The 22084-nt window shown below is 37.9% G+C and overlaps 1 protein-coding gene across 1 annotated transcript; it reads right to left on the bottom strand.

Moving 5' to 3' along the window:
- Positions 1-244: 244 nt before the first annotated feature.
- LOC141795968 (sortilin-like) lies at positions 245-21038 on the bottom strand. Its single transcript, XM_074676794.1, has 20 exons — positions 20720-21038; positions 13562-13624; positions 13401-13474; positions 13195-13297; positions 12932-13093; positions 12679-12752; positions 10630-10679; positions 10423-10550; positions 9369-9513; positions 8484-8639; positions 7775-7887; positions 7503-7605; positions 7246-7414; positions 6989-7173; positions 6720-6909; positions 6050-6166; positions 5065-5173; positions 3752-3864; positions 3541-3667; positions 245-3446 (listed from the first exon to the last, which is right to left on the bottom strand). The coding sequence occupies exons 1-20, from the start codon at positions 20954-20956 to the stop codon at positions 3432-3434; spliced, it is 2433 nt and encodes an 810-aa protein (XP_074532895.1). The 5' UTR covers positions 20957-21038; the 3' UTR covers positions 245-3431.
- Between the last annotated feature and the right edge of the window lie 1046 nt (positions 21039-22084).

Genomic DNA, 22084 nt, shown 5'->3' with positions numbered 1-22084 from the left:
AAATATGTTCAACATTCAACTAATGCCGTCTTTATCTCGTCTGTGCTACATTCACGGTCCATATTTCATTGATGCTTCAAGGTTCAGTAACTTTGATTTAAATAAATAAAAATAAAATAAAAATAAAAATAACAGCAACAACAAAAAACACCTTTTCAAGAATTAAACTCAAGAGAAACTCAGAACTGAAATGAGTGTTACTTTTATTTAATAAATGCACACTTTTCTAATCAAATATGATTGCTATAGAACAGTTTATTAAAATACATTTCTCTCTGATATCTACTTAACAGTCAAGAAACAAGATAGAATTAAGATCAAAACTCCTGGCCCTAACACAAACAAATGAGATGTACAAGGAGGCACGGATGTCACTTTTCACAGATCTGTAAATACAGTGCAAAAATATATAACTGAATTCAGTTAATAGCTGGGTTTGTTCTTACGGACAGTTATGTAAATAAAGAAGCATTAAGCAAATTAATTTGCTCATATATGACAAAATCCACCCAACGGTCCTTGAGAATATGCCTCTATATCAGGCCAGCTTATTACAATAGCTTATTTGCTGGAATACTATTGAGTTTGCTGGAGAGAAAAAGCACTAGCCTTAAGCCCTGCAAGCATTAGAACTAGCAGTTATTTTACGGCAGATAATGAAAATCGTGACTAGCAACCTGTCATTCAGAGAATACATATAATAGAGGTGTCTCAGTACACACTTATGACAACCAGTAGACACGTACATCTTGCGAAGAAGCTCTGTCACTGTAAATGCTTTGAAACACTTGTGAGATTTTTAAAGTGAGTTGCACTTGTTTAAGACTACAAATACTGGCTAAAAGTTGCATCAATATAATACTGCCAATGTTTGTTATGCTTATGCAGAATTTTTGCATTACTGTTCCTGCTTTCGCACTGGCAACATCCAACAAGGTCTCCAAAACAACTGATTATCTTGATGGTTTAGCTTACATTTTATTATAGTATTTAGCCTTTATCCATTCATTGTATTGTTGTGCTTTTTCAAGAGACCTGATATTGTGAATTTTGATGAATTGTATATTGGTAATGACTGATATTAGGACAATGTCAGTCCAATTACAAAAAGGACAGAAACATCACAACAATAAGGACATATCAATGCTGCATCCTGTTCAGCAAAAATATCAGAAAATTCAAGTAAAGCCTTTGGGTTTGCATTGCCTTCTTATTGATATAATACTGGACAACAATTAGCTTTCACCTTGACAACCTCTCTTGAAATTATAATATCAAACAATAAAAGTGCTTTGGCAAAAATTCAAGTCTTTCATTTTTCACCACACATACAGGGGATTATAAGGTGTTGGTTTTATAGAGCTTTGCTATGTTAAAAAAATGTCTCCAAAGAACAGATGGCCTTTTAAACCTTTCATCCAAAAAGCTTCACAAGGCACCAAAAATTAAATAGCAGTTTTTTGAGGTTCTTTTCCCACATCTTTAGGTGGCTGATGTTTTTTTTAGTATCTGGTCTGAAAGTATTTAACAGAAAGTATCTGAAGATTTTTAGAGAAATTTTTACTTTAATACAAAAGTAACCACGGCTTAAACTACCACAGTAGGTTTACATATCTATTATAATTATCTGTCTTTCTTGACGACCACCAGGCTTGGTTAAATACTTGATTTTGACTGATCAAACCCCTAAACAATGGTTATCGATCCTGGAACAGAGAAAAGAGCAATGCCAGTCATCAGCCTGATCTTACACACGTCCAATCAATCCATGGGAAGGAGCTTCGCACAATTATAAAGTTTACAATTTCAACTCTACCTGTTGACAAGGTGGCAAAAATGTTAGTTGCTATTAGCAACTGTAAACAACGTAGGGTATACTTTGAATAACTTACAATTCATAGTAAGTGACAGAAAAGTCACATGTGGAAAGAAGATCAGGAGAGGGAGGAAAGACACAGAATGGTGACAAGAGTTGTCAACCAGAATAGACTTTGGCAGTGTTACAGGAATGACATTGAAGGAGGAAAGAGGACCTTATACAGATGCAGATACTTTTTTTCTGAATATTCTAGGAATGTAAACAAAAAAAAGGCTATTCTCCAATATTTTCAGGCTAAAGGTACGACTTGAAAGTGAAAAAAATGTAGGGTTTAATATGAGTCAACCTAAAAATAGACTGAGAAGAATACTGTTAACACTGAAGTGGGATCAACCATTGCATCTGAGAACTTTTTTTTTCAATCAACAAAAATATATTTTTTTAAATCATTAAAATCAACCAATATCTTTATTTAATGTTAATATGTTTGTGCCTGATTGCTGGGTAAGTCCCAACAGGGTGAAACAAAATCTAGACATGAAGCAGAGGTTCATATAACTACAGTTCATCAAGTTATCCCTTAATTTATTCAAAATATCCAACTATTAATTTAACATAACCTAAATATAACATAAGGATGGTTGTATTTCAGTATTAAGGTGAGCCTTTAATGGGATTGTGATATAATTTTTTTCTCAAAGGACTGCAAATTAATCATAGCAAGAACCCTTTACACACTGCATCAATGACTCTGTCATTTAAATGCAGCCATGCCTGCGTGAATCGTCCCTGTTTTGGAAACCATTAAACAATACCACTATTGGGATCTTTGTTTTTTACAGACTTTGAAGGGAAAATATTGTAAGTATGGAGAATAGGAGTAGAACTTGTTTGAGAATTAGATCACTAATACTGTAGGGGGGCACCGTTTCTTTTGGTATGAGAAACGCCCAGATACAGAAAGCTTGATTCACTGTGAGTAGTCTTTAAAAAATAGGGCTGCCTAACTTTTAGTGTCTGGTGAAACTGACAAAATAATTGTTAAAATGGTGGCCATGCTCTACAGGACTGTGTCTTGCAAGGTTTAAAAACAAAAAGAAAACTATAACTACCTTATTATTGGAAGACATCTCAGAGCTAAAAAAAAAAAAAAAAAACTATTATTTTTCATGTGCTTTTCCTAATGCTTCATTAAAATAACTCTTTTTCTTTCTATAGATCCAAATTGTAGCCTCTAAGTTGTGCTTCTGCAGTTCAGTACGTGACAGACCACTTTCTCTTGTGTCAACATAAAAGCAAACAGAGCCCAGTTGAGACATAACAGTCCTTACAGAACTCTTAGTGACAGAAACAACATAAGCTCCTCAGGAACTTCAGAAGCTTTTCCTCGTTCTGCTCTGGGTTTGTTCTCTACACCCAGACTACTGGTTTGCCTTTTTGGGAGCTTCAAGTGGAGCAAGGAAGCAATGTGAGTTGCTGCTGACTCCTCCAGCCACCAGGGGGACGGGGAGAAATGAGATGAAGTTGTTTAACAGCAACAGGAGTGCCCCGGCATCAGCAAAGACCACATTACATTTAGTCTAAAACAGCCAATGAGTCAGAAATATCCACCTTATTCCAAAAGGTCCTGTGAGGGGAGACAAAAATAATTCAAACACAGATTGATTTAAACACTGACAAAATCAGACTGAGAACGGAGCTTTAAACAAAGCATCAAATACCTGATCTGAGTCTTCATTGTACTGTGCCTTTCCTGTCTCCATGTAATGAGGGTCAACATCATCAACTCCTTCTATTTTATCAGCCTCGACGTGCTCTCTCATGACAGAGTATCGATGCACAAGAAACCTGGTGAGGACAGAGGAGCATGTTAGAAAAAAAAGATGAAGTAAATTGTGTAAATAGACCGAGAGATGAAACAGTGTGACCTACCGTCCACCACAGACGTATTTCTTAACCAGCCAAACGCCTGTGACGGCACTAGCCAGCAGGATTATCATGATAACTATCACTATGACAGCTGTGTTTGTTGTGCTGTAATCAGTCTGTTGAAACATACAGAAAAAAAGGGATTAAAAAAAATAAATAAAAATCTACAGGTTAAAACAGATTTGATGAAAAATTACATCCCACAAAATAGCATTCACTAATCAATGTCTCTGAGTTTTAAAGGGTTAAACTGATCTCTTTGCTGTGTGTTTCCTGTATGTTTAAAGGGGTTGTGAGGACTATCCTACAAAGCTAGTGTTTTCTGGGATACAGACTTAATTTCACATGAGCAATTGCACCCACTGTCGTGATGACGTGACTCTTGCCAGTGCACGCAATTTGTTTTGAAGCTAATAAATGGAGACCAGCTTTTCTGACAACTTTTCTTTGCTCAAGACAACTTTTTACTGGAGGCAAAGTGATGAGGTAATGTATAACAGTCACGTAGAGCTATTATTTGTAACACTGACAACAATCAAACTCTGTAAACTTAGTTTGAACTATAGTTTAATACCAGACTAAATTTAGTGCTACTCACAGTGCAGTGCTGTAAGATGTGTCCTTAACTTGTTACGTTGGTGTATCCTGGTTATGTTCTACCACTGCTCATTAACAAACTACAGCCTCATCTAGCAGAGCAAATGTAACCTCATGTTTGAACAGAGCACTGCAGAATAACTGCTGCATGGAGGTTGAAATTTAAAAAACAGCTTAGACAGTGTTTTAGCCTTTAGCCCGTGCTCTATCACTCTCCCTCTTAGCTTTCTTCAGTTCTTTTGTCTTTATTCTTTTTGCTAATTACGCTCCAGTGTCTACTATTACTGTGGAATAAATCCAAGAAATCGTTTCTGACAGAAAAACAGATCTCTCTTCTTTCTGCTAAACTTCGTCAAGTGGTAGGCTATGGTGTTGCCACAGGGACTTTTATCAACCCAGTCCTGTACGACTATGGCAAAACCATGGATACTGGAAATAGTATTTAAAAAAAAACATATTGTGGTGCTGATAATTTCATTTTAAACTGTGGGTTGTGATCTGGCATATCTAGCAGTGAGACTTTTTGAAGATTGTTTATAAATTCCTCACAGGGACTCAAAGTCATATTTCTTATAGAGTGCAAAGCATTCAATGTAAATGGTTTATTATCATTATTGCCTCATTTAATATTCAAGAACTCTTTGCTAACTGTGTAGACAATGTTCAATTCAAAAATTGGCCCGAGTGATCCCTTTAAAAGAAGGATTAGGAAAACTCACCAGAGAAATTGGATGGAGGGTGTTGCTGGTGCACAGTCTCCCCAGGTTTGTCTCCTTCCTGTCTGGCTGGAAACCTCCCTCACATTGGTCTCCAGGAATCCTCCGGTAGCTTAAATTTTGAAAGAGAAAGAATGAATAGAAAGGAGAGAAAAAACTTATAAAAAAAAAGAAACACAAAAAATGGAAAACAAGGGAAACTTTGTCAGAAAATTTGTGATGACGCAAAAGAAAAGCTGTCTCACTGTCTTGAAGAGGGTTTAATTGGAAAAATATGGTCAGATTCTTTGTAACACCAGCACTTTAACAGTTCAAGGAAAGACAGACAGCGAGCTGAAGAACAACTTGACATTTTGGGAATGTTCTGTGATTTACAGCTACAGGAAGACAAACACAGACTGCCTGAAAGACTCTCAAAAATGAAGATCCTTCTATTTTCTGGTCTTTTTCTGGGCTAGAAGCTTCAACAGCCTCATGTTATGCCTGTTGTAATGTTCAGAAAAATGAAGCATGTTTTATAGATGCCTACTTTGAAAATTTAACACAAAAAGGTGATATACCAAATGAGACATCAGAAAAGAGGGTGTGATTTCATCAATAAATTTGGCCATAATACTTTAGTTTACTCATTTGCCTATACCTTGCCTATTCATCATAATAATGCCATCAGTAACTTCTTAAGAAGGATGTATTTATGTATTTATTTTTTTAAATTTAATTCTATTTAACATTTATTTAACCAGGACAAAGACTCAGTGAGACTAAAAATCTCTTTTCCAGGAGGGTCCTTGACAAGACAGCAGCAGCACAGTTACATAGGGTTCTGCTTTCTCAAGATGAGAGTTCCTCTTCAATCTAAATGCAGGTTTCTGCTTATTAAATTTATGACCTTATAACTGTATCAAATTATATATTCATTTATGATATCATGGATAACTAGGAGGTTTTTTGGAATGAGAGAGACACTATGACGCTGATTCTTACTCACCCAGTGGTCTGCAGCTCCTCTGTGGTCCCATTTAAACAGAACTCCAGGGGACGACCCTTCATCTCCTCCTGCTCCACACACTCAGAGCTGTTCTCTGGTCGGTAAAACCCAAAGTCACTGCAAGACAAAGGAGAGGCATTCCTACAATGTTCCAACGGGTAGATAGCAGTATAACTCATAACACCCACACAAAGAACACAAATTTTCCCTGAAAACTCAAGTGCAGGATAAACCGAACACCAACATTGTCAAATCAAGAGTAGTGATGCTTTGAGTTATAGGACAACAAATAAATCTGCATAAAGGTGTATACTATTTATTGATTTAAATGTACATACTTGACCGGATTGATATGATAAATTTATTGCACAAGTCAGGAAGGAGATATGACTGATATATTTTTCCATCCCTAAATTGAATTAAGACAAGGGTGCTATAATAAGTTTAAGTGATAACAACAACAACAAAAACCATTTTTTAATTTAGATTGTAAAGCACAGGTCTTAAGTATTGCATGTTCTCACTTAGACAATTGAAACCAGAGTCTGCTTGTTTGGTTCATTTTTTTTCTGTTGATTTCATACTTACATTGAATGCTAGATATGGACAGATTGGATAGATATCCAAAGGGTTTCTATTGACTGTATTTTGGTATTTCAGAGAAACATACCAGTGGTAATCATCCACTGTGCAAGGACAGGGGGCCAGCTTTTTAGTGACAGCATAGTCTCTCCCCTTCCAGCAGACAGAGCCTTTCCTGAGGCGCAAGAAGGTCTCTTTGTAGCCCAGAACACAGCCATCATTAGCTCCACTGGAGTCTGATGAATGTGATAGCCACTGTACAAAGTCCCCTTCAGCACCTGCATCAACATAAAAGCATGTTTTTACGGTTTTTGTAGCAAACTTCACAGCCATCTTCTTATTTTCTGACATACTCACATACTCCGGTGAGGACCTTCCTAAAGTCTATGGTGATCACGATCCATTTGCTGAAGTCGTTCCGGTAGCCCCACAGACTGACGTTCATGGAGCGGGAGCCAGGTTCGCCATCCATCCCACTGAAGTGGAGCGGGTCATTGGTAAAGTTATATGTATGCCAGCACTGGCCCTCATCTGTGGAAAACCTGTGAGCAGATGAAGAAATTGATAATAGAAAATAAATGAAAGTGATACAAAAAAAAATTTCTTACACTTACTTGATCTGATTGACAGGTGAGTTGGTGTGCTCCACAGCAACCAGCAGTCCACCAGAGTCCAGTATGGCATAATGATGAGGGCCCTTAAGAGCCAACATCCACGAGTAGCCCCCATCATCAGACACATAGACGTCTGGAGAGAGAGCTGACTCTTCTTCTCCAACACTGCCTATAGGGAGACACATCTTAATATAAAGAGAAAAAACAGGCGTGCAGTCAAAGGACTGTGTTTTCTATTTCTATTAATTTCTTTTTACCATGGGCTACAATGAGGCCAACAGCACTGGGCTGTGACAGAGGCAGCATGGGGACATTCATCTTCATAGTGGTGCTGTAGGAGGCATGAATGTGAAGTCTGCACTGTAAAGACACTATGATTAGGGTAATGGGTAATGCTTCTACAAGCAAATAACTAAGACAGACTCGTTGCACAGACAGACAGCACAAATCCTACACTCCCATGATTTAGATAAAAACATACTTAAATACAAAGTAAGTATAAACGTTTCTGTGTGAGAGTGTGTCTCACTCTGTTAGGCCTGTTGGTTGAGGTTTCTGTGTCACAGTTGCTGTTTTCTGGTCTGTGTAGTGTCTGCCATCTTGCTCCTTGGTCATAAGTGATCACTGTCTCAATTACCCCATCTGCAAGACAACAGGGAATAAAATTATCTTAATTATTCTAGAGAGCCCATTTTATATCTTTATGTAAATCTCACAGCCTGCAGACACCCCAAAACCTTTAACTTGTGCCGAAAGTTAGAAAACCTTAAGTGTAAAAGCTGACTTTCTGTCTTATATCAGCAGGAGACTCCAGCTCATGTCATTGCAATAAGAAACCATATCTGAGAAAGGACTGCTAAAGTCTGAACCATGAGATTGAAAACCAAAACTGTGCCATAGTATTTTGTCAGAATTTTATATTATCACGTCAAAATATTTTGACTATTGGACAAATTGTTGAAATTTTTGCTTGTAACTTTCTTTTCTTTTTTTCTATAATAATAACAACCTTCATGAGCAGAAGTGGACTTTTAATGGTACAAGTTCAAGTTCATACTTTTTATTTTGGCTAATATAGCATTACCCATAAATAAAATGGCAGATTGTTTCTTGAAATTGTTATGTACTTGCCATTAAAGTGAAACTTGTAAGAAATAAAACCATAAATAAAAATGGCAAAACTATTTGAAAGATATTCATTATATTCTGTATGGCAGTACTTCTTTGTGCTGACTCACCTTTTGAGAGTACACTGGTCATGTAGACGCCCCTTAGAGAGGAAATGACAGTGAAGTCAGTTTCACTTCCAGTTGTTGTGTAAAGATGGCGCTCCAGGGACTTGGAGAAGACGGTTCCTCTGTCATCTGACACGTAGATGGTTCCAACACCAGAGTCTGGTCAACACAGCACACACGTTTGGATTATTCATATCATAGGAGCCTTTCTTCCCTAAGCAGGAGGATTCCCTATGTGTTCCTCAAAATTCATATTTAAATTAATTAATTTAAGAGTGGGTCAAATTTTTTCCCATAATTTGAACAGTAACATTGGATGTCAATGCTAAACATGCAGATTTTTAAACTGTTTTTTTTAGTTCAGATGTGAAATAGCAGCAGACCATCACCAGACTAGCTGAAATGATGAGGTCATCAGATCAAACGCTGAAACACCAAGGTGTGCCTGTTGCCCTGTTCATGAGAGGCTTCCAGAGGGCTAGCCAATCAGAGGGTTGGGGTCTCATGGTGCAGGAAGCCTTAAAGAGACAGCAGCTAAAACAAAGCATTTCAGACAGAGGCTGAAATGAAGATTTTTTCAGTTTTGTGTTCTTCTTTTTACAAATTGTGCAAAGCGACTACAGAGGTAACAGAGGAACAGTATAAAGCCTAAAAAAGCAAAATGACCTCTCTTTAATATCTTATTCTGTCACTCACTTGTCATGGTTCAAAACCAAACAGTCATGATTGCACTTTTACTTCTTCCTCAAAGACAGTTTTTTCAGGACCCTTTTCAAGGACAACTTATCATATTCAATCAACATCATTATTCATTAGAATCACTGGTAAGCAACAAACATTGTCAGCATCATCATCCTCCCCATCAATCATCACTGTCAGCATCCTCACCTCCGGGGTCGTCAACATGCATGAATATCATGTCTTGATTTGCTGTCAGGATGGAGTAGAACTGCTCATGGTTGACAGTAGGAAGCTGAGCCATGTTCCACACTTCACCTTCGTCAACTGACACATGGATCATGCGCTCTGTTCCCTAAAAGTAATATACATCGATTGATCAGAAGAAAACATGTTGACAGGAAAGTGGTAGTGCGGATCTGCAACACTTTTTTTTTCATTCACTACTTCTATGTAAAATAATGTTGAAACACTAAACTTCTACAAAGGTTTAAAATAAAAGCACGAGAAGCAGCTCATAAAGTGAAACCAAAGGTGCGGTTATGCCAAGTACAAAGGTCAGGACAATAGAGTGTTTAAGGTGCACCTGGTGTGAGGGCTGCACCACCTGATCCCTCCTAGGCATAACTCTGGCTCTATTTGCACAAAATGTCAGTGCCCATTGTGTGGGGTATCTGACACTGTAGGAGGTGGTTCGTCCTCAGAATGATTTTCATCTTCATATATCGTCAAAAATCAGCACATCTTGATCATAACTTGCTATTGAGAGCCACTCACTGGAGTTTTGGCTCCTTGCGTTGTGAGGGAGGAGGAAAAAGAGGGATTATGTTCAGCTTCCCTCAGAATGGGGTCACATTTTATAAATTGCTTATATAACTGGCTGAGATCTTCTCACACAATATCAACAAGATCAACACCAGATGTAGTCATAATCCTTTTAAAATTATATGAAAGCTGGATGTCCCCCAGGGAGTAACCAATTTGTAGTTTGCAGTTTGAATTTTACACCAAGTTACATCTTAACACAAATTGAGGAACACTTTATACATATCTGTGTTTAAGTTAAGTTAATTTAAGTGGGCAGGTTTACAAATCAAGGAAAATATGATGCAAACAGATACAACAGAGGGAAACATTAAAATGTAGAAACAGACACTTGGTGTTCAAAAAATGTGCAGGAGCATTCACAGAATTGCACAAACATGCTCCACTGAACACAAAACAGTTAACAGAAGAACAAATAAACAATCACAAACACACATACCATGCCAGTCATAATTGAAGCAAAAACAAAGCGCCCTCCCAGAACAAAGGAGTAAACTCTCGCTGCGATGGTTTTGAAACTTTGCCCATAGTCAGTCGTCTTCTTCAACTCCAACATTCCTCTTTCATCTAACAAAAACAGAGGAGCATAACTGCATGTTCTGATTTGTTTTATATGAATTTGGGTGACAGCAAATGCTTCACTTACTGCATGATCCATTGTTGTTTGTGGTAAAGTAGATGCTGCTTTTTTGGCCCCTGTATGTGAGAAAGAAAACAGTGAAGGAAAGACTCAGAAGAAAGCAACAATTTAATTGCTCTCACATTTTGACATTTAGAAGCGGTCTGAGTTCAAATATAATCCTTTTTTGGAATTTATCAAGATCATAGATAACAGCTGTGGTTATGGAACTGAGGCCCACATTAACCCCTCAGGCCACACTCCAAGCCCTTTCTGGTTTTGTTCCCTGCCACAGAGGATGAAGGTTTTCACACTGCGAGGATTCTGCTGGTTCAAGGACTGTGGTCTGAATAAGAATGCTGCCGCTGACTCATGATTTGCTCTGACAGCAGCCGCGGCTCCCTCACTCTACAGTCAATTTAGGTTTGGGGCCTAAATGACAGCTGTGGTCACGCAGAGCTATCAAAGTGTTACCCACAATGCATAGCCAAAAACCGCAGGCTGACACCACAACCTCGTGTGAACTCCAATGAAAACGGAGTCAGGAGTCAGTGATCAGAGCTGGTGTAAGGCAGACAGCTGGAATAACAACAATGGACAAATGCGAGACACACACTGTTGTTATGCAAAACAAAGACACCCATGTAGGCTGAATGGAAACTTCAGTCTGTTTCATATCCTCTGAGCAGTGGAAAGTTGAGTGTCCCCTTGTTTCCTGCTTTGGCTGCAAAGTCCTTTTTTATTACCTTTGACCAATCACAATGGCATGATTGACATGTGAAACTCAAGATTAAAACTCAGTTAGACGAATTAGTGCATTTGAAAAGAATCACATGTAAAAAGGGGATTAAATTAAATGGCATTTTCATATTTTTACCTTCAAGTAGAGAGGAAAAGTAGAGGGCTTTAAAGAACACAGATAGTTATCAAAGCTCCTGTGAGGAGTTTTAAGCTGGTTATGAAACAGGCAACAATCAAAAGGTTGCACTTTCTCACCTACAAAAGTAATGAAGACCATCAGAAACAAGACAAACACCTTCTACGGGTTGATATCTATTGACTTGAATTTTCATAGCATTTAAAAACTAAAATGTTCATCAGCTTTTTATGTCCCTGCACTCACAGCATCCTTATCAAACAATAGTTTAATTCTATCACTGTCACTTTTAGCCTGTCCTCTCCATCACCGATTTATCAAAATCAGGAAGGAGTGGGACGTTTGACACCACTTTGTCCACAATAATGGCCGTTGAGCATTGAACTCCAGGGAATGAAAATATGAAGCATACAGAGAAATTTAAAACGGACTTAATACCCATTACTAAAGGAAAGGAATGGGGAAAAGGGAAAAAAGTGATTACTGCTTTAATTTTTTAAGCTACATGTTTCATTTCATCTTTTCAATCAGGTTTAATTACAAACTACTGTGTGCAAAAAGACTACAAGAGCCACATGCAGAGTGTAAAAAAAAAGAAATCTTTATCGGCCACTTGTTTTCTAGCAAACAACTGAAAAAAGATAGATTTTGAAAACTCACAATCAAAGTGCACACAAACCTGTCACTTGCTAAAGGATTACAAAAGTATAACTAGAGTTTTTGGCGTTTCTTTGTGGGTGGTTTGATTTGTCTTTTAATTAATTATTAATTTTCTACCAGTATCCCATTCAGGGTGGCCGGAGTCTATCCCACCTGTGTCCGGGAAAGACACCCTGGACTGGTTGCCAGACAATCACAGGGCTGACACACAGAGACAGACAACCTTTCCCACACACACTCACACCTTCGGCAATCGAGAATCACCAATTGACCTGATGAGCATGTTTTTGGACTGTGGGAGAAAGCCGGAGTACCCAGAGGGAACCCATGCACACACAGGGAGAACATGCAAACCCCACTCAGGAGGGCCCACCTTGCCCAAACTGGGATTCAAACTGGTGACCTTCTTTCCTGAGGCAGAGCACCAGAGCAAAACCATGCAGCCTGTCTTTAAAGAATTATAGTTCTAATATTGTAGAACTGTAAAGATGCAAACAAAAAAAGGTATTATCCGTCTTATTTGAATTCATTGCACTTACCATCTAACCAAACAAACACTTTCATGGATCCTCCTCCAGGTGGCGCCAAAATCCTCTGACAGCCACAGCTCCAGCTGGAGGGAAAAGGCTTAGTAAGTGGGTAAGAAAGTGCTCCTTGACTTCTAAGTATCTGCCTAAGCCTTATTGAGAATTCAGCCGCTTGAAATAGAAGTCCGACATCCAATTAAGAAAGGCTGTGGACACAAACTCCAAAGGACTGGAGGTGTGGTTTGGACAACATGAGTGCTGTTACCTTGGTACTGAGAGTCAGCAGCACATTGCAATCTGCAGGGTTGTACAGCATCTGAATGAGGGGCTCGAACGGAAGGTCAGTCGGGATAAAAGTCACACCAAAGTCCTGTGAGCGGAACAACCTGAATCCCCCGATTTCTGACACGTCCCCAGTGAGCATTACCTGAAAAACAAATGTTCTGGTTTACCCGATCATAGACCAACACAAAAATCCTGCACTGAAAACACACACAGAATGACATACTGTTTCCTAAAACGTCTAACCTTGCCTGAGTGATCAGGACTGATAGCGATGCCAAACTCAGTCTGGATGAAGGTGTGGTTGATCAAGTGAGTCACATCTTTGAATGTCTTCCCATAGTCTTCACTGACACAGTGACAAAACAGCAGTTAGTCACCAAACCACATCTATGAAAATAAACCCACCGCCTTATTTTCCATACATGTGCCGACTATGAGGAATTTCTCACCTCCTGTAGAGATTAGACTGTCCGAAGCGCATCATGAACAGCGGCACCTGGAATGTGGTCAAGACCAGCAGCACCTGGCAGAAAAGAGACGAAATTTAACAATTTACAAGATAGCTTGGACTAATTTTCTTATTTATTTATACTGATGTGAGCAGACTCACCCCTGATCCGTCTCCCACCCAGGCCAGTGACAGAGAACCCATGGTCCTCACTTTGAAGGTAAACTGAAATTTGAAATACATTTAAGGGAAACTTTGCTTAATAATCAAATCACAACAAATGTTATCTCAAGGTACTAAAAAGTTGAGATAAAAGGAAGAGCTTTCTTTAAAAAGGCAGAAACCCTGAGCAGAACTAGACTCATCTTAGCAGCCATCCCAGAAAAAGTGACTGAATTCTGATTTAAACTAGATCTGAATTTTAACCATGTAGGATGATTTTAGAAAATCTAAAGCTTTGTTCTTTATTTCTTCATAAGAACCAGCAGAACATCAACAGCTGCAAATAAACACTTTCAAGAGTCCAGAGCTGAGTCTGAAATCAACAAACAAAATAACATTTGATAGTACATTCCCTTCAGTTACTAAACACAAGCCAATAGGACAGCATGAATTGTTCGCACTGTCCAATATAACTCGGCCATTTGGATGCACTCTGCGTGTGTGACCTACATTCCTGCTTAAATGACAAAGCTGGGCTACAGAACAAGACAATAACTGATGTCCCAAACACAGCAGGAGCACACACACTCAAATACACTGCATACAGAGTAGACGTGTACTGTAGTGCTCCGTTCAGAAATTTTTAAAAAATATCTTCGCCTATTTGCACTTTTAATGATAAGCTAAAGACGATGTAAAGTTAATATTAAACCCCCCAAAAATCAGGGTGATAGAACAAAAGAGATTAAGTTTAAAAGACGAAGAAGTGGAACTTTTATTTCACAAGTCCTCTGGCTGCAAACAACATTCCAGTCTATTCATCCAGAGTAACGTTCAAGTGTTTGGTCATTTGTGCAAGACTTGACCAAAGCTCACAGTGTTTTGGAGTCAGAGGAAGGTTTCTCCCTTCTTCTCTTCTGCTGGCAGGGCAGAGATGTTTACAAGGTGGGACAGTCTGCACACAGCTCTATAAAGCCACAGGACACAGCCAGGTCTGCCCACTGGAAACTCTTTGTAAATATGTCCAGTGGAAACTGGTCTACCCCTTCTCCGTCCAAGTGCGTGAACACAACTTTCTGTCCTCTGCACGAGTCATTTCATCACAACCTCTACCTCGCTGCATCCATGTGTTCTTCCTTACTCTAATTTCTTTATTGCTCGACACCTACTCCTCCCGACCTTAACTGTCATCTGGTTAATCTATCTGTTATCAGAGGAAAAGTACAAGTAGTCCTGTCTACAGTGGAAACCTTTGAGACCGCAAAGTTTGGAGGCTCAGTTCTCAACAAAAACAGAAAGTATTCACCTAGATTACCCCTTGAAATTTGTTAATTAGTTGGATTATTTGGAAATTATGACTTTGGTTTGGGTTCACAACAAAATCCAAGTCAACAAAAAACACAAATTATATCATTTATGCTTTAAGGGATGAATACCCCGAGAACTGTCAGAGTACTTGTTAAAGAAACTCATCTGCCCTGCCATCATTTACATTTTCTTTTTCACAACACAATGGTACAAATCAATCAACCAAGTTAAAGCGCTCACCCTCTAAGTTGGGTGAATCTGCCCTGTCCTCTCAGCCTGTATTGGTTTTAATTGTCTTGCTTCCTGGCTTAAGAGACAGGAGGCCAAGCCGGGAAGGACATCATGGAGTCTGAACCTGAGTCAAATATGCTTAAGCTTATCTGAGTTTCTCCCACTCTCTCTCCTCCACAGGCCTACAATCACAAGTTTGGGTTTTGTCTCCTATTTGCTGGCATGCCACTCTCCTTACACACATCAATTCACTGCATTCTTGACTGATCCATATCTTTCACTGTTCTGATTATTTTATTCTTAGTTTACAATAAGACAACATTCTTAAACATTATTCTGCGAGTGGATCCTTTCTCTGTAACTTACTTTTAAGCCAGTTTGTCTCAGATGTGTTTTTGTGTTTTTTCTTTTTGTTTTTTTAGAAAAATGAAAAATAATAGAGACCCCTAGTCTGCCAGATTGGATAATAATGAAAACAAACATTAAGGCAAAAAACCACAAAAACAGCTTAATATAAGTTGTGATATATGGCTTTAAGACATGTAAACAGATTTTAAAAATAATGCCAAAAACAGGCAATGACTGCGATGTGAGACAAGGCGTTGCAATGAGAGCACCAGATTCAGAGAAAAGAAGAGCATTTAATTTTTTTTACATCTGTATCTGATCTCTTGACTGGGCAGATGCTTACATTATCAGCTATAGCTGAGGGAGACTGAAAACCAAACAATCAATGCCTGTATTGCACGGACTGTCTGTAACAGCAAAGGATGTGTCAACTATAATAACCAGAGAATGATCACGTAGGATCATGAGGAGAAAAGGAGAAACTCAAAGCTGCAGGATACTCTGTCCTGCCATGAGATGAGGAAAACAGAAGGTCAGAAGGAAGCAGGAGAAGGAGAGAAAAGACTAGCATATTAGTCAGCAAAATCTTAAGAGATAAAAGTCTGAGCCGTCAGTATGTGGCCTCGCAAACCAGACATGACCTCATGCTGCATCAGGGGTTGCGTTCAAGGGAAGACGAAACCCCTGAGTTTACAAAGATTCCTCTGATCGTCATCTGATCTGATATTCAACATGTGTCGTTACTTTAAACTCTTTACAGTGAACAAAAATGTTGGAGAAACTGAGTATTACAAACACAGCTGTACATATACAGACACACAGCATATACTCTTATGGGCTCAGTGTTACGTAGTGCTGCTGCTGCTGCTGCTGGGAGTACAAGTAAAGTCCTCTCTCAGAGGTCAGATGCCAACACAATGAGCTCATTATTCGCTCTGTTCTGGGCTTTAACCTTTCTGTTCCAGCCATGTTTACACACAGAAAACTTCAGTGGAGGAGGTCAGGCTCTTTTGGCTCTGATCTAACACATGAAGCTCTGTAAAGTCAGCCTCTGATGCTCGGCTGAAAATTTTTGGCAGTCAATGTGTAAGCTGGGCTGAGTTGATATCCATTTTGATTTTCAGTGTTGGATTTAAAAAAAAAAGTAAAAGAGTGTCAAGTTTTTATTTTTCAGTTTTTTTGAGTAAACAAAATGCTTGGAAAGAGTAAAAATAAAGTTTCTCACAAGTAAAGTCTTGTTTAAAGTCAGTTGTTTAGACAAATTTGTTAAACACAAGTTATTTTGATGTTTGCTTGTTAATAAGCTCATGTCGGATTTCAAAAACCATCTAGATCAATTCTATCAATTCATCGCCAGTGCAGACCAATTTTTCTATAGTGCCTCTCGGGGCAATAATTAAAAATGGAAGTCCAAACTATCATAGGTGGTAAATGCAGTCAATGGAAGTAAAATACCTCAGTGAGTGTTTAATCAACTGAGGCTGTTTTTTGTTTTCAATTTCTACGGAAAGATGCTGCAGAGGGGCTTACTATGATGTTTGTCTGTTTAAATTGTTGGACATTTGTTACAATCAGGGGACGAGATGTCAATCAATTACAACAAAGCTCAGTTTCTTGTGAAATATACACATACTGTAGTAGATACGTACCATCATCAGCTTTGTACCCACATGTACTGTAAAAGCAACTTCGTCTCACTCTTTTCCATGGTATACACTGACTCAAAAATAATGAAGTCAATGCACTGTTAATGATATCCTCATCAACAATAAATTTACATTTCAGTGAAAGTTGCTCAGTTTTTAGCACAACTTAGTTGCTAGTTTGAATTATAGGCAGTTGTGTACATTTAACATCCTAAATGATCAGTGGCTGTTATGGTCCAACAGTTACCTATGTAATATGATAAAGATGGAAGAAGAAGATATTTCGGAGTTTGACTAGTCCATGTGCAAAAGACACAGAGGACCTTCACAAAAACTACAGGAAACAGTAGGACACTAACTTTGCGAATGGGTAAAGTTAAAACATGTTTATTTTCAGTGGTACCCAGTTCTTTCCACATGCACCACGATTTGATTCACACTTGTGGTTTTCATAAAATGAAAATGGTTAAATGGATAAAAGGGGCCCAGACTTTTTCAGTTCCAGTCAGAAAGAAATTTGTCAATTTTTGTGAATTAATGAAAAATGTCTTCATTCCAGCTCTTTGCCACAAGATATTTGTAAAACCCAAATACAACATTTTCAGCATGAAAACCTAAGATGTTTTATGTTAAAAGCTAATAGGCAAACAGCAAAGCTAACACTGAAAGCATTGCAAAGAAAAACTAGGCTGGTTTGAAGTGAGCGTTATTTTTGCATGGCTATTGACTTAACTCAGAGACAGAAAAAAATACAGCAAGATACAAGTTTAAAACAAGATAGAAGTTAGCCATCTAAAAAAATTACTGGTAAAACAAAATCATTAAAAGTTAATCAATCTAAGACCAAAACAGTAGAATAGAATAGAATAGAATAGAATAGAATAGAATAGAATAGAATAGAATAGAACTGAATTTAAATGAGAAAAATGTGGTAATAAAAGTAAAAGTAGTAATGAGATGATTTCAGAATTTCACTGTTTTGAGGTATAAAAACAGAAAACTTGTTGGCCTGCACTTGTGACAGACACACGAGGAACCTTCAAAGGGAAACATTTGAGGGCCTCAGTGATCTGACATGAACTTAAAATAAAATGAGATCTGCAATGTATGGAGGAACTCTAAAAACAAGTAAAAGATCTGTGAATCACTCACAAAAGAAGTACCGTTAATAAAAGAAGACTTATGAGGTCAGTTTTCTCTTCTTTTGAGTTGAGAAACCTGGCAGGTTTGAACAAGTTGCAGTCAAAACTTTGGGATATGTGATTAAAAAAAATCTGGCTGTTGTAATGTTTCAAGGATGGTAAAATGAATCCTCAGCTCCTATCAAAATAAGTTTTATGACAACAAAATAGGCCCCATAATGCTCCCTTGAGGAGCACCCATGCTGACTACAGAATGTCTGTTCAAAAGTTGAGACATTTTTAAGAACATTAAAGTGTCCTTTAGTTACAATCCTCATTGAATCTGCAGTGTTTTAACTGGTAATAAACTGTCTTTGCAGAGTGTGAGCACATTTTGTAGGGAACACAGTATCTATGGAAAAAAGTATTTAATTTCTCCATCCACAATGACTTAAAATGAGTACAAAGTGTAAGCCTACCACAAAGTCTAGAAGTACATCTTTACGTTCATTTAGTGTTTTGATCTCATTGGATATCCAATATAAAAACAAATCCATATGTTGTCCTCTCTTTCTGTTTTTTTTACTGCTCACACAGCTGGCTGTGACCCAGCTGTGCTTTCACCCTGAAAACAGAACATGTTTTTTCTGTATGCTTTTTTGGCAGAAGTGGTGAGAGGACAGGTTCGAGTGAGGAGGAAAGGAGAAGAAACAGTCAGCTGTTTTGTTAACCACACAGACTTCCCAGAATAAATTGTATTTAAAAAGAAAAAAAAAGAGAGAAAAATGCAAAATTTGGAAAGGCCAACCAACATTTCCTGTGTAGCCTGTCAGGCAAAAGAATAGCATAAAAATAAGTGTACAGACAGGGTAAATATGGTAATTAAAAGCAAAATGTAAAAAAAATCTAGAGCACATACTGCTGCTCTAAATGCTCACACAACCTTGTCTGATGTGGCCCTGCAGCTCTAATAATGCAAACGTCAGATTTGGGTGCTCAGATTAAGTCCAGCAGAAAAATCATGGAGAAGAGGCCCAGAGGACAGAGGTGGAGTCTGCTCTCTGTGAGCATGCCAAATCATTTTCATGCTTAAAAAGGCTATTTAAGGTGTCTGAGCCTCACAATGTAACCTCCACTTCACAATCAGTCATACAAACACAAAAACAACAGGAAAATTGTCCTGTGTTAAGCTTTTTGTTTTCCTTAAACATTCCTCCGGATATCTGGTGGTTCTTGTCGAGCTTCCTCTTAAAACAGGTTTATTTTAAAAAATAACACAAGGTGTTCTTTGGTCTGTTATTATATAATATCAGAGTCAAGATTACAACAATCAAGTTATTATATGACCCCTCTCACTGTAATCCAACTAAATAATTTACCCAATATGCATCAACTTGCACTTAACCCAATGAATGACTGAGGACAAAAAAACACAACAGTTGGAGCTGAAATTTACAGTCAATATCAGCATATCAGAAAATATACTAAACGCTGGATTTATAATTTACAGTGTTGTTCAATTTGTGCAGCTATTATGGTTTATATCACAGTGAACGGGGTAAGAGCTGCAACTTGCAGACAGATAGACCAAAAACGGTTTCTATCCAGACAGACTGAGAACAAAATTTTTAATATCCCTGCTTCAAATTTTTGGCATGTTAGACTTTTGGGATTTCTTTGGTTGAATTGGTAAGAGTTAAAAAATGTATGTGCTGATTCTTTAAATGAATTTGGTTAATATCAGGTCAAACACAATTGTTTATTAATGACGTGCCACATCTGGCTATGTAAAACTACTTCTGTCTTTTATTCATTGCTTGGCAGCTTCTTTCATTTGTTTATACTGTTTGCTGTGCATTTTCACTTGTTTTTACAGTTTATTGTGATACATTTTGTTACTTAAACTGGAAAAACTACAATAATTGTGTATGGCCAACAACTACTTAATCACGTTAAACTTTTTTACAGGAATTAGAAAAGGCTTAAATTGGGTCAATATGACCTGTTTTGTATATTATTTTCTGTATTCATAGAATTTATCATGAGTTTATCAAAGCCACACAGGATATTCCTATAAGGCTTAAGTTTTTCCACAGACTTTAAGTAGCATAACTTACAGCAAAATAGAAAAAAAAATCAGAGATATTTGCATATGGTAACCGGGAAACAAATCCAACATTAACTTTAGGATTCATTTATAGACTAACCAGTTTGGCATATTAGGTCAACTAGCTTTTCTGTTGATCGAATAATGAACACGGGCTTGGTACACCACATGGTTCATCTCTAGTTCAAATGACAGTTGACTGAAAAAGTTCATTGATCTAAAAGGCTGAGCTGTTACAGTGTGCTGAAGTTGTTTACAGCGTGCACATTATGAGCAGCTCCATGTGCTGAGTGACCACAAACACAGTGAAGTAGTCAATGTGTCCGCTAGCTCAGACGCCCTGAGATAAATCTATTTCCATGCAGTTTACTGTTGTATTAAGGACTTAATCACTTACAGAATGGGTGTTGTTTTTCAGAGTTGACTCAACTCCAGTCATATCCGTGCATGTCTGTTCATTCAGTCCTACGCTTCGTTTCCAAAGCTCCGACTTCTCCAAACCTTGTGGCTCCACATCACTGCCAAACTCCCCCTGCAGCCTGCGTTCATCTGACAGCTTTTCTCCCGAGAGAAAGTCTGTGCTCACCGCACACTGAAAACAACAGAGCGCCGAAATCCAATACGCGACGAGCATGTTTACAAAGAAGATTGACTAACTTTTTACCCTGCAAGAAACTCCTCTGTCCAAACGTTGGCTCCCCACTTGCCCCCCTCATCACAAATGCATCTTCACCTACAGCCCATTCACCGCGGCAACTGATTGGTCACGACCAGAATAACCTACAATCCGATTGGACAGAGAGAATCTGCCTCAAGTGAGTTGTCAATTTTGGTCTGGTGTTTTAGCGCCCCTCGGTGGAAAGCCCGCGCAAAATCAGTTTTACTTTTTTCTTTGGATTTCAGTTATTCTCTGAAACTGTTGACGATTCCCAGACAAAAAAACAAAACAAAAACAAAATCTGATCATACATTTTTTTCAGAACGGTCATAGTTCATGGGCAACTTTGGAAATGAACTATATCTTAATAATTGATGTCCTTTTTTGGTTGATACCCAAAAGGATTTCACAGAACCAATACTGTAAGAGCAAACCATAAAAAATGACAAACATCAATTGGTATAAAAATTAATAAAGCTTAATTCTATTTCGTTAATACACAGATTTTCTTATCAAACTGTGGTGTAAAATATTGCTTTCTGACAGTTCCTTTTTTTCATACAAATCTTCTAACCAATTTATTCCTAATTTATATGAGAATGTTCATAAAACAGCTATATAACATGTCTACTCTAACAAGCACAAGTCAATCACTATGCAATTGAAAAATCAGTACTTGAAAGAAAAATGAAGGATTCAAATTTAAAAACTGCACAAATACAAATTGGACAATGGTGTTTTTTTTGTTCATATCAGGTTCTTAGGTTTTCGTTTGAGACTGGGGTTGAGGGATAGGGGGTGAAAGACCACACTCCCTTAGCAATACCTGTCCTTATACCTTGACCTGCATGCGCATTTGTCCCTGTTGAAAGATTAAAATAATTAGATCTGAAAATTAATTAATGTAACACTCACAGGTGTTCCTTGCTAGCATGCATATAATGATCAAATGCGCACTTTTTCCACCATTATGTGATGCATAAGTGTTAAATACAAAAAGTTTATTCCAATAGAGGTCTTCAGTTTAAAGTACTGTACTCAAGAAGTATGAACACATGAAAAAAAAAAAACTGCCAAGAGACCACTCTGTGAATACAACAGTTT

This window comes from Halichoeres trimaculatus, unplaced genomic scaffold, assembly GCF_033239565.1.
Source record: "Halichoeres trimaculatus isolate MK-OKI-2021-1 unplaced genomic scaffold, fHalTri1.1 fHalTri1_scaffold_1, whole genome shotgun sequence".
Taxonomy (NCBI): domain Eukaryota; kingdom Metazoa; phylum Chordata; class Actinopteri; order Labriformes; family Labridae; genus Halichoeres; species Halichoeres trimaculatus.
Note: the sequence above shows the minus strand (reverse complement) of the source record. Positions and strands in the feature narration are given on the sequence as shown.